This window comes from Syngnathus scovelli, chromosome 5 (assembly GCF_024217435.2).
Source record: "Syngnathus scovelli strain Florida chromosome 5, RoL_Ssco_1.2, whole genome shotgun sequence".
NCBI lineage: Eukaryota > Metazoa > Chordata > Actinopteri > Syngnathiformes > Syngnathidae > Syngnathus > Syngnathus scovelli.
In genome coordinates this window covers 9,722,387-9,738,193 of record NC_090851.1, presented here as the reverse complement: position 1 = coordinate 9,738,193, position 15,807 = coordinate 9,722,387, and the positions used below count along the sequence as shown (strand labels likewise).

At 38.1% G+C, this 15,807-nt stretch overlaps 3 protein-coding genes across 4 annotated transcripts; all 3 read right to left on the bottom strand.

Moving 5' to 3' along the window:
• Window positions 1-25: 25 nt before the first annotated feature.
• Window positions 26-7,026, bottom strand: bmerb1 (bMERB domain containing 1). Its single transcript, XM_049719976.1, has 6 exons — window positions 6,773-7,026; window positions 4,627-4,747; window positions 2,539-2,612; window positions 1,317-1,431; window positions 1,165-1,247; window positions 26-1,090 (listed from the first exon to the last, which is right to left on the bottom strand). Exons 1-6 carry the CDS (start codon window positions 6,858-6,860, stop codon window positions 972-974), a joined length of 600 nt encoding a protein of 199 aa, XP_049575933.1. The 5' UTR covers window positions 6,861-7,026; the 3' UTR covers window positions 26-971.
• A 975-nt stretch (window positions 7,027-8,001) lies between these two features.
• On the bottom strand, window positions 8,002-11,801 carry LOC125969122 (mpv17-like protein). Its single transcript, XM_049720856.1, has 4 exons — window positions 11,115-11,801; window positions 10,556-10,626; window positions 10,041-10,070; window positions 8,002-9,459 (listed from the first exon to the last, which is right to left on the bottom strand). Exons 1-4 carry the CDS (start codon window positions 11,416-11,418, stop codon window positions 9,223-9,225), a joined length of 642 nt encoding a protein of 213 aa, XP_049576813.1. The 5' UTR covers window positions 11,419-11,801; the 3' UTR covers window positions 8,002-9,222.
• A 785-nt stretch (window positions 11,802-12,586) lies between these two features.
• On the bottom strand, window positions 12,587-15,667 carry ntan1 (N-terminal asparagine amidase). 2 transcript variants are annotated; one of them, XM_049719391.2, is made up of 10 exons: window positions 15,466-15,667; window positions 15,030-15,132; window positions 14,422-14,487; window positions 14,234-14,342; window positions 14,094-14,167; window positions 13,940-13,990; window positions 13,804-13,857; window positions 13,625-13,722; window positions 13,138-13,251; window positions 12,587-13,036 (listed from the first exon to the last, which is right to left on the bottom strand). In XM_049719391.2, the coding sequence occupies exons 1-10, from the start codon at window positions 15,544-15,546 to the stop codon at window positions 12,872-12,874; spliced, it is 915 nt and encodes a 304-aa protein (XP_049575348.1). In that variant the 5' UTR covers window positions 15,547-15,667; the 3' UTR covers window positions 12,587-12,871. The 2 variants fall into 2 exon arrangements, with proteins under 2 accessions (XP_049575348.1, XP_049575347.1); XM_049719390.2 differs by having other exon boundaries at window positions 13,940-13,993; window positions 15,466-15,666.
• Window positions 15,668-15,807: the final 140 nt, after the last annotated feature.

The window sequence follows — 15,807 nt, the reverse complement described above, 5'->3', positions numbered from 1 at the left end:
GTTGACAGTAAGATGCAAAATATACTGAGGTGTTTCTGAAAGATGACATTTATTTAAACATATATGTACAGGTCGTTTCAGCTTATTTTCTGCATATCTGTTACATTGTGAACATTAGGAACTTAATAAATTCACCAGCACTACAGATGATCATCATAAGGAAGAGAAAGGGGACAAATGCCTTTGCAAATGTTTATAATGCACTCAAGCATACATGGAAATGTGGGTATTTACAAAAAGATTGCATTATGTATGTAATGTTCATTCTTAAAACACAATTTAGGATCCTGTTGCTTTACAACACTGATCAGGATAGCTGAAAATATAATCTTATCACAATCAATAGTTCTGTGATGATGATGACAGTGTGGCCTGTTTGGCGTGCACAAAGCAAATGTTAACCCCACTTCATATACATATATATATATATAATTCAGATTGTGTGTAAAAAAAATAAATTATATGTATAATTTATTTTATTTACACACAAACAATCTGAATTGTATTGAAGGATACATAAACATGACTTCCAGATTTGGGTAAACTGCTACAAGTGGGAGTCAATAGTGTTCAAGAATATTTCCTTTTCAATTTAAATCTTAATTAAAGTGTTCTGTTGTCAATGTAACAGTCATTTACTGCAAGTACAGTGTGTCAAATTGTTCAAGGTAATTCGCTTTTGTGGCATTTATAGCGACCTCATCCATGAAAGAGCACAAAATTGCGAAGTTTTTTTTTTTTTTTTTAAAGCAAATAGCTGAGGATTGATTCCACAAGCAATTATTTTATAGGTGGTTTTGTTATATTGATCTGTGAATATGCAGGGGATGACTGTATGGTATACTGTACCTGATGAGCTACGCAACACAAACCCTAGCCTCCCTGACATTTGCATCGCAAACATGACTTTTTACTTTTGGAAAGTGGAACGTAAAGCTGAACAGGATGGGAGCGTTGGAGGCTTCTGGCATTTACATGATGGAACACTGGGTGGCGCCGCAACAATCCTTAATGATGGCCACACCTGATTGAGTGATGAAGGGTTTGTTGGGCGGTGGCTCCACGCCTTGTCTTTTGGGCTTTGGAGGGCCTTATGGAAGAGAAAGGTTTAAGAGTACGTTTTTTTTTCCTCTGTTTGATTGTTCAAATAATATGTCCACTCACTTTGTTTGACTTTGAGCTTGTTTTCCAGTGGCATCAGTTTCAGCCTGAGGAACTCTGCCATTTCCTTGTCCTCCTCCTGCTCCCTGAGTCAAAGTCATGTTAACATGAATTGAATTTTAAATGCATGCTTACATTTCCCCCCATAAATCTACCTTAATCTCTCCACCTCTGCGTCATCCACCAAAAAATCCCTCTTCTGCACGAGTTTATGGATCTTTAGGATCAGTTCCTCTTCCTCTTGTTTGTCTTTCTTGCTTTTATCTTTCTCTAAAGGAAAAGGAGACGAACATCATTGCAAATTGTGGCCACAACAAAAACAATCATAAAACAAATATTGCTTCGACTATGACCATCAAAATTCAGCATTCTTTATCAAGCAGAATTGACCTCGAGATCACCTTAGAGCCTGCAAGAATGCTTCTGCTAATTCATAATCAGTCCATGTAGCCTTGCTCTACAGCCACTGTGCAAGTGTTTCTGCTACTACTTAGTACGATCTTGCCTAGAGAAATGAGCACAAACATCAGATTTTCATACTGTGGAATAGTAAGCTACACTCAGTTGCGGGTAGGACAATCATTAAGTGGCTGGGTGCCAGAGGACGGCTGGGTTAATGATCTCAATGCATTAAGTGTGCTTGAGTTACTAGTATGTGGCTTATGCAAAAGTAAAATAATTGACTTAAAACCCAGGTAAAGAAATAAATTCCTTTCACTGACACAATAGTGTGAGTATGTGTCTCTGCATGTCTGTGTGTTGTTGAAAGTGACACCGACCTAATTTCTTTTCTTGCCGGCACATTGTGGCTCAAATAAAAACCAAAGATTTGCTCCCCGCAGAGGCTGCCACAGCAACTCAGGATGTGGCGATTGAAGAGCTAATTGGTTTTGTAACTGTGTTATGTATACAGATCAGGAGACAAAATTTCAAATAAATTGTTCCCTCTCAAAGCTAAACAAGTCAATTAGAATATTAATAGCTTTTGGTATTCAGGTCTATAACTTCAGATAATAAGCACCTGTGCAAGCTATATTCATTCCAGTCTGGAAATTTTCATTGCATAAGAAAACTTTTGCCACAGCTTTTTTATTAGATCTTATTAAGATCATATAGGTGTGGTTGTTGGCACCATGAGTGTGAAGGAGCTGATGTCTAATTTGCATTGCATTCACCGGCAGCGGCGCAATCAACACGAAGCAGCTCAAGTTGCGCTTTGGTGTTGAAAGATGCTCGCGTCACTCACATCCATGGTGTGTTTGTCCTATTTATATATCATTGTGACGCATGCACACATACTTTGTGCCAAAAGCTGTCATTCTTGTCCAATCTGGTTTTATTGTGTCACACAAAAAAAAGTGTCGACATGACCTGTACCTGGTACTGCAACAATCTGCCTCAACTGTTGCTTTAAACTCATGATGTCTTTGCACAGCTGGATGTCGTCCATCCTACAAAAAAAGGAAGTTTCATCACACTAAAGATCAAATATAGATATTTTAAATGCAATGCACCCAAAATAATAAATTAAAAAAACTTTGGGTAAATTTGGCATTTCTATTCGATGTTGGCGTTTTCCCCAGTACAGAGAAATTTCTCTTACCAAATCATTTGTGTATTTATTAGGATTAAAATACAGGTTATTGTATGGGATAAAAATGGCATCATATGAAAAAAAATGATCACTCCATATTTTTCGAGTTATGGGAAATTATTAGTGATAGATAGATAGATAGATAGATAGATAGATAGATAGATAGATAGATAGATAGATAGATAGATAGATAGATAGATAGATAGATAGATAGATAGATAGATAGATAGATAGATAGATAGATAGATAGATAGATAGATAGATAGATAGAAAGAACTTCATTCATCCCACAGCAGGGAAATTTACTTGTCACAGCAGCGTACAAGAGTGCAAGAATACAAGTGCCAAATTTCAAAAAAGGATAAATAACAGACAAGGACAAAGACAAGTGCCACCAGTAGTGGTACTCTTAAATGAGTTTACTCTAAGTAATGTCGTGTTAAAACACCTACTTACAAGTACATTTACTTCTTATAGACACAGTGAGTGTTTAGTTGCTTTAGCTTGTCTAAATAGTGGCGAGACTTGTCAGATTGACATGACCCGTAAGCTTATGCCTATTGAGCTTGTCATGAAGATGTCACGGCGTCAGCGCATGTGACAGCATGCGATTTGACACAACACTGATCAATCCCCACGGTGCTGACGTCTCAGGGCCTCAGCATGCCCCCATCACCCACCCCCGCCCATTCCTCCACACTCCTCTCTTCTGTCTGTGATGGATGCCACACATTTAATTCTCCCAGCGATACATCAGCCTGATGACTCATGCACAGCCCCCCCTCCCATCCTCTTCTCTCAGCGTTTCCCCATGCTGCTCTATTCGCAGCCTGGTGTAGCATTCTCTGTGCTATCAGTGAATTCCAGAAGCGTCTGTTCTCTGACCGCCAGTCTTACACACGTCCACGGGTTTGCACGTTTCAATCCGACACAGGATGGCACAATGGGAGCTAAGCCGCACGGCAAGAGCCTAATTAGGCCTTTCTGACGACTTGAACTCTCCCCAAAGTCCTTCCAAGTTCGTCAATACTTACCATGCAATTTCCAAGCTAATATAGAATATTTCATATACATTGTCTATCATATCATACATGTCATACATGTTTTTTCTATTATTGAAACGTTTTTGTGTTGTTTTTTGGTGTACCCAATGTGGCGGGGAATTGAAGAACAACAATGACATTTCTCTTTTTCTGTGCATTGATTTATGTGAGTGATGTATCAGGTTATTTGTGTGTGCATTTGATCTGTATTTTAAAATGCGCAAAGAAAATGGAGAGTGGGTGGAACAAGGAAATGATGCAGCTGCAAGGTATGAGATAACATAATACTATGAAGCAAATAATCAAGCGGGTAGATGAAATGGTTGAGAGTGGCCTAACTGTAATTCTTGAAGCTAATGTTAATGACGAAGCAGTAAATTCATTATAGGACTGTATAATCAATAGTGGGAAGCAGTGCATTTGGTACATGCAGGGCCTTCAATGAGGACTTAGACCACTTAATCCACTTATTGCCACCACTAGCACATCCCACTCATTAAAACCACCAACACTACAAAACCGCAATATAACAGCTCACAATGTGTATATCTGGAGTAGCTCAGAATCAATACTTACCTAATCAATTGAAAAAAAAATTTCAATAAATTATTTGCCCAGATCTGTGCTTCTGATGGTTTAGGCCAACAAGCGGGCCTTGCTATCCCTGACTGCTCACCTCTGATAATCTGTGTAAAAATGAGTGGCACCAAGTAAACGGCCTTGTCCAGCAGCCGAGGACAACTGTTGGCATTCTTGTGACCTTTCCATGATTAGATGATCTTTGCCATGACCCCCCAATCTGGTCTTCCAAAACATTTTGCAACTTACATGAAGCGTAGTTCAGATTCCCGACGCACTAGAACCTCCCTTAGACGCTGGATCCGAGCCATCTCCACCTCAATCTCCTCTGGACACATGGTGCTCTCGGCCATGGAAACATCACAGTGACCTAGGAAACAAAGAACATACTGCAGAGCCTCTATTGACTTCTATTGGGACAGTGAGTACTTTATCACACAAACAATCCTGCTTATGCCTGAAATTGTCTAATATTTTTTTTGTATGTTTTTATTTTTTATTTTTTAATAATGCTATGAACTTCTGATCTTCTGATCTTTGAAATTCTCCTATAGACAGGTGTTGAAAATGATCACTTGTGCTCTAACACTAAAAACTGCATTTGGTTTTGAACCAATGTTGTGTGGCCGTATCAAATAAATAAAAATAAAAAAAGTTTGACCTCCAACAAAAATATTGGAGCAAAGAGAAATCAAAATAGCATTAGTTTCTACACCTAATATGTGTTTCTATCCTAAATAATTCCATCGTGAGTCAAAGAGCAAAAAGAAAACAAAGAAATTTGTTGACTATGAGCAACCTGAGATGTTTTCTGGTGAGCCACATTAGTGTGGTGAGACAGCTGGAGCTCCTGCAGAGAGCCAAACCGCAATCAGTGAGCATGAAGCTGACTCACCACAAGCAAGCAAACACAAGCCTCAAACAGAGAAAGAGGGCTGCGTATTGAAAGCAGATCAAAGTTTTTACAGTGGCTCGCAGTACGATGCAAATCAAGCTTGAGTGCTTTTAATCTTATCTTTTATTTCCACATTTTTGCACACTGAGCTGAATGGATGACTGCAACAAACAGCTTGCTCTCCTCACACAAAAACGCCAAGTAAGGACCAATGTCACCACTTTTGAGATTAACAATAAAACAAAGTTCACAGCAGCACGGGAATCTCAGTCGGTGTCTCTTTCTCTTAATAAAGACATCCCACTGCATTCATTAAACAAACAGCCTCTTCAATGTACCCAAGGATTATGATTTAATGAGGTCGGCAGCATGTGGGGGGCTGCACAACAGGTGAATGTCAGCCTCTGAATGACATCGAGCCGATGACACATCCTGCAGTCACAATGTACACACGTACACACTCTCGACCGCTCTCTCTCTCTCTCTCTCTCTCTCTCTCTCTCTCTCTCTCTCTCTCTCTCTCTCTCTCTCGCTCTCTCTCTCTCTCTCCCTCCCTGAAGGAGACCTGCTCAGGGCTGCACTTCTGTCCCCCCCCCCCTTTTTGTACACAGAGAAGAAAACTAGCTTTTATATTTTTCTCTCTTCTCTTTTCTAAAATTCACACCGTGTTCCCTCATGAGGACTTGTCCTCGGTCGAGAATATTGAAGAGTATGTCATCACTTGCGTCATTCGAGTTTAGTAAACAAATTGGTATGCAGTGGAAATAACTCATATGTGACTAGGATATTCTTTTTGAGCTAGGTTGGAAAACCATTGTCCCAAGTTAGTTGCTATCATTATACACATTGCCCATTTCAAAGTATTTTTTTTTTTTTTTGTATTGTGTGTTGAATATGTGCAGTTTATATTTAGTTGGATGAATAAGATGATTTAAACAGTGATCCTGTGGCACCATATTGTTTACCTTTTCGAGTTTTTCACTTCATTAATCTGGACCACTGATTATATACAAGCACAAACAAAAATCTTAGTCATGCATGTTCAGCATACATGATATGTAAAATATGAATATATTTTTGTCCACTGGTAGGCTACCATGAGTGTATTTTGCTTTTTAAACTATTCAATATATTTTAAGTTAATATTAATTAAAACCTCAAATTCCACTCGGTTAAAATAGTTGATGTGAACATCTTTTTCTTTTCTTTTTTAGTTGTTTTTTTAAACACTATTATGCTTCAATCTTTAAACATACTCAGTGTTTTTTTAAATATAAAATCCTGTACGTTCTGGGAACTATACCACGATATAGCAAAGAAATTTGAACGTCCCAAATTGCGCATGACAGCGTAACGGCGAATGAATGGGCCTCTAAATCAGGCGTGCAAAATGCATCTTTGAAGAACAACGCAGTTTCGTTGTCTTCGAGCGACAGATCGGACTTGAGCTCAGCGTGGCTGCACATCGACCTCCACTACTTTCCCTGGAATGCTGCTCACCTTTGTCCGTCGTCCACGCCGTTTGCGACACGGCGCCGTAGCTCTTGAGTGCCCGCTCCGTGTCTGAAAAAGACTTCTTCATTTCCATCTTCGCCCGGATAACTGCCTGATTTTAAATGTGCTCGTCTTGCGCTAGTCCAATGCCCCCTAGAGCCAAGTTTTCAACCGGCTGAGCATGAGACCCCGAGCATCTTTATTCGGGTTCTTCTGTTCCCCGACGTACGGATGGAGGGGATGCAGGGCGCATGCGCAATGATGACGAGGAACTGAAAAGCAGGGAGACACCCAGAGGCTCCGAGATGACTCTCAAATAAACTTTTTCCATATATTGCCCACTTTTAAAATCAACAGCAGCTTTATCATAGTGTTATATACAGATATCAAAATAATTATTACCGAAAGCGTGTGGAGATCGACATTTGATCACCTTCATTTGGAGTAGCTCCTCCAGTTAGGTGAAAATCCAAAGCAAAATAACATTCTCCACAAACACATCGCTTCTAAAACGCCGTAACAGTTTAACACCATTTATTTATTTATTTATTTATTTATTTATTTATTTATTTATTTATTTATTTATTTATTTATTTATTTATTTTTCGATGACCGCAATGAACAATGCGTGATGGTACTATTCATTCTCCAAATCAACTGAGGGTTTTTACTGGCTCTAATGAAGCTAACTATTTCACATTGTATACCCATATACTATAATTGCTAGCAGCAGCTTTTCTTTTAAATTTAAATTTATTTTCATCATTCAAGACTTTGGCTTGGTTGATGTGGAAAATCTTTTCAAGTAGTAGTCACCAACATGGTGGTAATAAGCACAAGATAGCCTGTGCATTGTCTCCGGGGATGCTAAATCAGTGAAATGGACATTGTGAAGGTCATTTAAAAATTAATTCATACAAATCTTTATTTGTATGAATCGTTTATTGATAGTGATTATTGTTTCCTACCTTGTTAAATCATTTACATGATATATGTCTTCATATGAATTAATCATGAATGATTTGATTTTGTTGTTGCGTTGCTTCCGACGTATCAACCCTATATCCATTTGCATTATTCAGTATCCCCAAGAATAGCTCTCAGGTTCCAAAAACTCAAAAGACGAGTCGTACTGGACAGCACATCCACCTCGAGAGAGTGTGTGTGTGTGTGTGGTGGGTAGCATGATACATCAGGTAGGTACATCGGTACTGTAAGGACATAATACACAGTAGTACCTTTATACGTATGTATTTATTCATTAATATATATTATTTTTCCATTACAGTCACAATAACTTAAGTAGTGCCAAATGTCACCATATTACTGATCAAAAATGATCTTTGTGGTACCACAATCAATGCAGCATGTAGTTTGACTCAACTCAGTACTAAACAGTTACTAAAACAAATGATTCAATTTTTTTTTTATATTACCACACAACAGATCTATTTGTAAATACTACAAAAATGTAAATTCCAGCTCAGTTGAAATGTGTGAAATAGCACAGGATTATTTTTTTTGATGAAATTAACATCAACATTTAACACAATCAATTAACATTGCCATTACAGGTTTTTCTTTATGCCAATGACACAAATAAAGTAAAAGTAATCACATCATTAAATTGTAATAAAAGGACTGCAACACCCTCTTTTGTGATATGATAGTAAACACCCGAGTTCTTGTCCAAAAAACTCTTTGGTCGAGGGTTTGATTTAAAACTTAGACTCAAAAAGGTTCTAGTTTACATGTATAGTAGTGCTGTTTGTACAAATGATGTCTCAGTGTCAAAATAACAGCATGCGATGAAAACAACGTGGCATATTCCTTCCAATGCACACGAAAATGAGGTTAAATGAGGAAATTGTGCATGACATTCATTTAGCACAGAAAGAATCATAATTTTTGCAAATTCAAGTAGGTGGATGTACATTAATAATAATAAACGTTCTAAAAATGGAATTATAAAAAGAAATTTGAAAGACTGCTTCCAATGAAAGATTCCAAACTATTATAACCCTATAGTGCTGACTCCCATTTAATAAGTTTATTTAAATGTAGATGATTGATTTGAACACAACCATATCTCCAATTATAACAGGATATAAAGTGTTTGCGTCTAATCTATACTGTACTCACATTGTGAATTACAATGAAGCACTCCCATATAATGTCTTTGTGTTTTTAAATCGGGATGATCAGCACTGCTACTATGGAGGCAGTAGTAGCTCTATTGTAAAGTGATATTAGCACCAACAATTTTACTTTTCCAAGTTTTCATTTGGAGTCACTCAACAAATTAATGTTTCTATGCCAACAATGTCAGCTGCTAGGACAAGAAAAGAGGGTCACGTCAACAGCTTGTTTTGTGGGCTCCCCCTATGGTCGAGAAGAGTTGTTGCCATGAGTTGTTCTCTCCATCTTAGGACTCCCGCCTTCTTGTTCTGTGTGATTCACTTATGTTTGGATGATGGATTTTCCACTTGCTCTCGAGAAGCAAGTCCTTCACTTTTCACCTGATCTGTCTGCTCTGCTCCGTCCTCTTTAGAGGGGAACATCCATTCCAGGGCAGCACCAGCGGTGCCATCGCCACTCTGACGTGAGAAACACAAGAAAGTGGCCCAAAGGAAGGCACAGCAGCCACTGAAGGTTGTCCGCACGTACGGAGGGACCAAGGTAAAGTTTAGAAACTGTGGGAGACAAACACATTTATGCATTTTTTCTACTGCTGCATTATTACATACAAACAAAAAAAACTATTCAATCTCTTGAATTATCCCTGAAGGGATTGTAATGAGGATACCCTTTTTTTCACTGGTTAAATTTATTTACTAAGAACATCTTAAAGATGCTCTAGTCCAGTGGTTGCCAAACTCTTTTTGCAGCAACCCCCTTATAGAGAATGAATTATATATGACCTCAAACGCTTCAAACGTGCTGCCGGTCATGCAACTGCGCCTGAGCACACATTAACTAGCATACAGTATATGGAAACACGTTGCTGGCAACACTAAGCATGTCTTTGGTCTGCACGGAGCATAAATTATTAATGAAAAGTGTTCAGGGTAGCCCCGCACACCCCTCGTCCTAAGGCTCTTCCTCCAGTTTGAAAAGCACTGGTCTTGTCAAATACTGTGACTGTACCAATGTTTATATGAAATGGTAAAAGAACATTGTTCGTTCACTGAAACATTCACTTTTCTTAGTCATATATTGCCAGTAACGGCCAAAGGTGAGATTCTATCCCTTAAATAGGAGATTTAATATTTACCTGCATGAAAGGCCAGAACATTAACCCAGTCTGAAAAGAGAAATAACATAAGATGAAGCAGGAATATTTACCAAAAGGCAAAGAGAGTCATTCTTTTTTTAGTTAAAACTCAACACAGAATCATGATAGACGTGAGACTGTCAGTCAGAAGACTTTAAGAGATCTGCTCAAGCATTAACACAAACTTAACAGTCTTAAAATAAAAACATTTTGTCAACAAATTGAAAAAGATTATTTGGATTTTGCAACTGCCCTATACATGCAACCCATACGTGCATCATTATTATGCTTATATTATGGCCAACATAATTTACATGTGATTGTTTGAGATGTTCTAATATTAGTTAAGAAGTGTTTTTTCCAGTGTTAAGTCACTAAAATGATTCTGTTCCACTCTGCTTCCCAGTCTTAAAGTTCAAGACAAGTGTGACATCACTGAGTATGTCAGATCTGCAACCAGCAGTGATTTCATCACAAACTGGATGAATATAACCCTTCTAGTTTGTTTTACTCACCTTGTAAGTGTTCAGGAATTTGTTCCTCCAGTCCTCCATGACGTCCTCCTTACCCTCTAAGAAACTGACACCTGTTGAAAAGGGCACAGGTCAATCAGATAATGGAACACATGCTCACATTAATACAGAATTCAGAATAGGTTATTTTACACAATATCTGTGACAATTTAATTTAAGGCAAATTGTGGAGGCATATTTGCTCTCCGCACCAAACTTGCTGTATGTCGTGTTCTCACACAGCGAACAGCAAAGTTTATCTTTCGTTCTTTCATGTCTATAATTATTTTTTTATCTAGAAACACATCATCACAACAATTGTAGCATGTATAGGGTAGAAACACATTTTGGAAGAAGGCTTTAACAAAATATGGGAAAATGTGAATAGTTTCCAGATTAACTGTATATAGCTTTTGCGAGGAGAAAGTAACACGTGCAGTCTAAGAACAATTGTTGACCTTTAGACTACAACTCGGGACAGAATTAGGGCTGATTGAAATCGTGTTGAAAGCAGTAAATAACTAGTCCGGTTGAGAGTTAGCCATTTATTAACTGAACTGACCTATGTAGAAGGCGCTGTTGGCCAAAGGCGCAGCAGTGGTCTGATCCAGGACCAGCTTCTTCATCACCATCCCGGCGGAATACCCCGGGAATGTGCGCTCCAAAAAGCGCATCCAGAAGAAATTGAAGTTCCCATGGAAGCTGAACGCGATCACGGCGACATTCCGCGTTTGGATCCAATTCATTTTGTCCCGTTGAGAAAACCACTGGTGAACAAAGTCCCCTCCGGCGAACAGGCAACCGTATAACGTAACATTGGTGACCCAGGGAAAGCGTCGGACATGTTTAATAAACGCCTTTATCATTATCGGAGCCTTAACGGAATACACACGGTGCTATTTGACAACGGTAAGAACTGCTAAACAATAACTTACATCGTGGAGGGAGATTACTTTCATCAAAATGCAAATACGGTACAATATATTCACTTATTGCAATTCAGTTATGACAAGTCAAATGACGTGCATCATATCTACCCAATAGCTTCCAGGCATCAAAATAACAGAATATTCCGATGGAGAACAATCACAATACGAACAAATAATAAATTATAGTATGCATCTGGATAAATCGTAAGCCTTGATGAAAAACAGTTTTGCTAATTGAACCTTCCACAGATCTAGCAGCCCGGTTCGATGTTCCGCGTCTGGAGTCGGCATTCGGGATGGAGGTCGGCACTTAAGGGGCGTGTTCATTGCGTGCTCCGGCCCATTTTGATTGGCTCGCGTATCTTATGGGCGGGGTTAAATAAACCCATTGGGTGCTGGGTCAGAGAATGAACCTGCTTTAAAATATAACATGTAAGATGTTTGACAGACTACGAACTCACCCTGGAGTTGACGTCCAAATTGAATTTAATTAGTATTCAACCATACATATTTCTTTTAAATCTTAGATATGACATTATGCTAACCTTGCATGCAAGCAAAATTCTCGCGGTATTTGAGTTCACAAAAAACACGAGAACTTCACCGAGTGAGTTACGTATCAATCTGGCGCTTTTGAGGTTAATATTATGCATGAGAAATGCTGTTTCTTTGTTCGATCACCACACGATGTAATGTTGATTCCACAGCTCTAACAGAAGTCAGAGTCTTACATTGCAGAAGCTTTTTAACCTCTTATAGCCTGTCAGGGACAACTATTGATGCTAAATAATATGCATTGTAAGTTGTAAGTAGGTACTGGGAGGTTGGCAGTAAATTATATGATTGCGTTTATATTTTCATTGTTAAACCTTTTTTTATATTTAGAAATTACACTGGTCATTTTTTTAAATCAAAGATTCAAGTACATTTTCCAAGTGAATTTTTGCACTGATACTGACACTGCTGTATTTTTTTTTCTCTACCAAATCTTATGAGTTAAGGGTTAGGTTCATGTTCATGAACCATCATAGCAATGAATGACAACACATGGTGTAAAATCAGTTATTGTGTAAGCTTTCATAGCTCAAACATAAAAACAAAAATCTGCACTGGCCAGTAAAATAATTTTAATTGAAATGAAGACAATATAGTTTCACCAATGTGCATCAAAAGCAAAATTATGAGGCAGAGCTGGAGATTTACACAATACCAAAGGAGATGAAACATTTGATGTTTGACATCAGCTCACATGCAGTTTGTGTCTTCTTCTCTACTGGGCCGGCCAGATGAGTCATGATAGCCACTCAATAGACTTAACGTAACATTTTAAGACACAGTGAAAAAAAAATACATAGTGATTGGATGGTCAGAAAAAATCCATCTAAAGTCATCAGGCAACCCTCTCCCAGTCGCCACTTTCATTCCTGTGGAAGAGCTGTGGCTGACCCCCAGGGAAGAGACCATCAGAGTTTGGGTGCTTTAGGAGGAACTTGATGGTGGATTTGATGTGGCGGACAAAGTGTGGTGGCTCAGCCTTTGGCGATGTGGACAAGTACTAGTTAAGACACAAAAATTAAAAACTTAATATAAACACGGGGACGCGTCCATTAGACACACCATTGGTAAGATAATCATAAGAGCTATTAATTAGATTACCTTTAAAATGATGGCATCATCTTGTGACAACCAAAAGGCAAAATCCATATTAGGGGACCATTTGCAAGGGCCGACTTTCACAAGTCCTCGAGTAGAGTCATAAATTTCCACCATCTGCACATGAACAAAAACCTGATACAGATGTTCTTGGAAGCAAAACAGTCTTATTTTTTTCTGAGAACAAAACAAATACTTAATATATAATGGAAATTGCACTAGAGCGATCAATGGTTCAAGTGTGACCGTTTGAAAATGTATTGCATTGCTTGATTTTGCTGTTCAGAAATTCAGAGTGCACCAAAAATAGAGTGCCCGACTGGGTACACAATGTGCCAGTGTGTCTAAATGTAAAAGCAAGATGTGAGTGCTGTTGCCTGACAGGGGATTTAATTAATTCACCACACGCGTGAATTTCCAAACTCAATATCTAATGGTTTCCTGAGTTGGTTTATTCCTCTACACATGCTGATTGATATGTCACAGGTACCTGTCCCCCTGTGAAGGTACGTGCTGAGCGCAGGTCCTCTGCTGGTCCTTTATAAGGAAAATTTGCAGGGAACACTTTTCCTGTTTTCACATTTACACCTTAAACATACAACAAAAAGAACAAATGAAGTAGCAGCATGGATTTAAAACAGCATCACTTTCTAGATAACAAATACATACCAACACCATAAACTGCAGGTCTATGAACAGCATTGATGACTACGTCGTTCATTTCTGGTGGGGGGAAGGCAGAGTAGAAGAGATGAGAGACAATGATGACATTTGTCAATACGATGTACCAGTCAAATTAGGTTACCTGTGATGCAACATGTTTGCAGATGGATATCATCTGGCAGTTGCTGGAAGGCTGCTGTGAAATGAAAAGTTCAGCACAATTCTCTTCTTGTTTAGCAGGGAAACATCAGGTGAAAAAATAAATTTGTCAAAAATATAAATAAATGTGACAATACCCAGTATGTTAAGGCTGAGCTCATGGGATGTCATTGCCTCGTCCTCAAATCCACCAACAAGATGGAGTTCAAGTCTACTTGGAGGAATTAGGATGTTAAGTAAATGAATTACAAATTGTACTGAATTGATACTTTCATACCTGCCCTCATGACAGCAGGTATTCAGTGATGTCACTGATTTGATAAGAAGGGGCACTTCAACGTAAGTGTTGGATCCATCACAGTGTGCAAGGCAGGCAGCTCCACTACCTAACAATGAGAAACACACTTTCAACTCAGATGTAGCCTAAAAAGGATACAAGTAAGAAAACCAGTACACGGGTTTTACCTGTATGCCGCAGCACAACCAAATGGCAGGTGGTGGCGTCCTCAGATCCAATCACTGAAACATTATCTGGCATAGCAAGTAAGACTCAAGTGTTAAGTGAAATCCAACATTTTATTTGGGCTGCTGTTATTGAGTCAGACTTACTAGAACACACATGGACAAAAGTGTTTGTTTGTTTGTTTATTTATTTATTTGTTTATTATAATTCTGTTGAACTGCAATTCAATAGCAATGTCAGTTTTATATTAGTTACATTTTATGAAATTATTATTTATTATTACTTTTGCCAGATTAAAGTTATTTCTATGCTAGTTATTATTATATTATTATGATACATATTTATTTCATTAATAGAGGCATAACTACTTTGTCCACGTGCGTAGTGGTGGCACTCAACATTACATTGAGGCCATTTTTGGTATGATGTTTTCTATCTATTAAACTGCTAAACTCATGAGCTTTTTTTTTTTATCAATACTCATGTTTTAAGACAGTTTCCTCACAATTGATTTGTTGTTGTTGGGTAGCTTTTATCAGTCTCTCGTAAAAGCATTAATAAATCATGTTGTATATCAAAGCAATTTCAAGAGTAACATTTGTTTCCTTACTATCTGCTGGCGTCGTTGCAGCAAACTCTCTCTGTTGGACGTACAGGAGGCACTTGGGGTCAACATCAGTGACTGGCTGGGAACGAAAGGCTTTAGCATTTTCCTGTTGCATGAAAAACGGACATTACTCAAAACGATATGATAAAAGTGCAATACACCAAGGGGCTCTACATTACCCCTTTTTAATTAATATAGTAAGTTCATTATGTAATATAAATATGACAAAACAAAGAGACAAATCATTCAAATAATCTTAATCACCAGACTCTGTTGAGTTTTTATCCCCCATGATTATTATCTAATAATAGAAATATTGAATATCTTTAATCATATGATAAATGATGAGATGAAGTAAGTTGAATCAAATAATGTATAGGTAGTACAGGTAACTGTCTACCAAAGAGTAGATGTTATTGTAGGAAACAGTGCTACCGACCTGTAAATGAGGATATTTGTGGAAGAGTTCTGCCGTTGAGGTTATACGATCCACTTGTATATTTTGAATGAACAAAGGCATGTCCCTAAAATCAACGAATTAACATTCTACTTTCACAGTCAGCGACTACATTATCAGAATATCTAACGGTGACGTTGGGTACTGACAACTTCCTTTCCCGCCCCCTGTAAGATTCTTCTTCTACGATTTAATTGAATCTCTCACAGTGACAACTTTTGGTAAGAGTACCCTCTAGTGAAAAGAAATATATTCACTATTATTACTACGTAAATATTTTTTTACGCAGCAATTCTGGAGTTACGCTGTATGACCAGATGTTCG

Bases quoted from the DNA above. Each gene is read 5' to 3' on its own strand.
- ntan1 (XM_049719390.2), bottom strand. From the start codon at position 15,546: ATGCCTTTGTTCATTCAAAATATACAAGTGGATCGTATAACCTCAACG. The intron at 15,133-15,465 runs GTCGGTAGCACT...TTCATGCAACAG, and splicing joins ACAAATATCCTCATTTACAG to GAAAATGCTAAAGCCTTTCG. The intron at 13,252-13,624 runs GTACCTGTGACA...GTTCATGTGCAG, and splicing joins GTACCTTCACAGGGGGACAG to ATGGTGGAAATTTATGACTC.
- LOC125969122 (XM_049720856.1), bottom strand. From the start codon at position 11,418: ATGATAAAGGCGTTTATTAAACATGTCCGACGCTTTCCCTGGGTCACC. The intron at 10,071-10,555 runs GTGAGTAAAACA...TTCTCTTTTCAG, and splicing joins AATTCCTGAACACTTACAAG to ACTGGGTTAATGTTCTGGCC. The intron at 9,460-10,040 runs GTAAATATTAAA...TGTCTCCCACAG, and splicing joins TGTTCTGGCCTTTCATGCAG to TTTCTAAACTTTACCTTGGT.
- bmerb1 (XM_049719976.1), bottom strand. From the start codon at position 6,860: ATGGAAATGAAGAAGTCTTTTTCAGACACGGAGCGGGCACTCAAGAGC. The intron at 4,748-6,772 runs GTGAGCAGCATT...TTTGTTTCCTAG, and splicing joins GGCGTGGACGACGGACAAAG to GTCACTGTGATGTTTCCATG. The intron at 1,432-2,538 runs GTACAGGTCATG...CTTTTCCTTTAG, and splicing joins GCAGATTGTTGCAGTACCAG to AGAAAGATAAAAGCAAGAAA.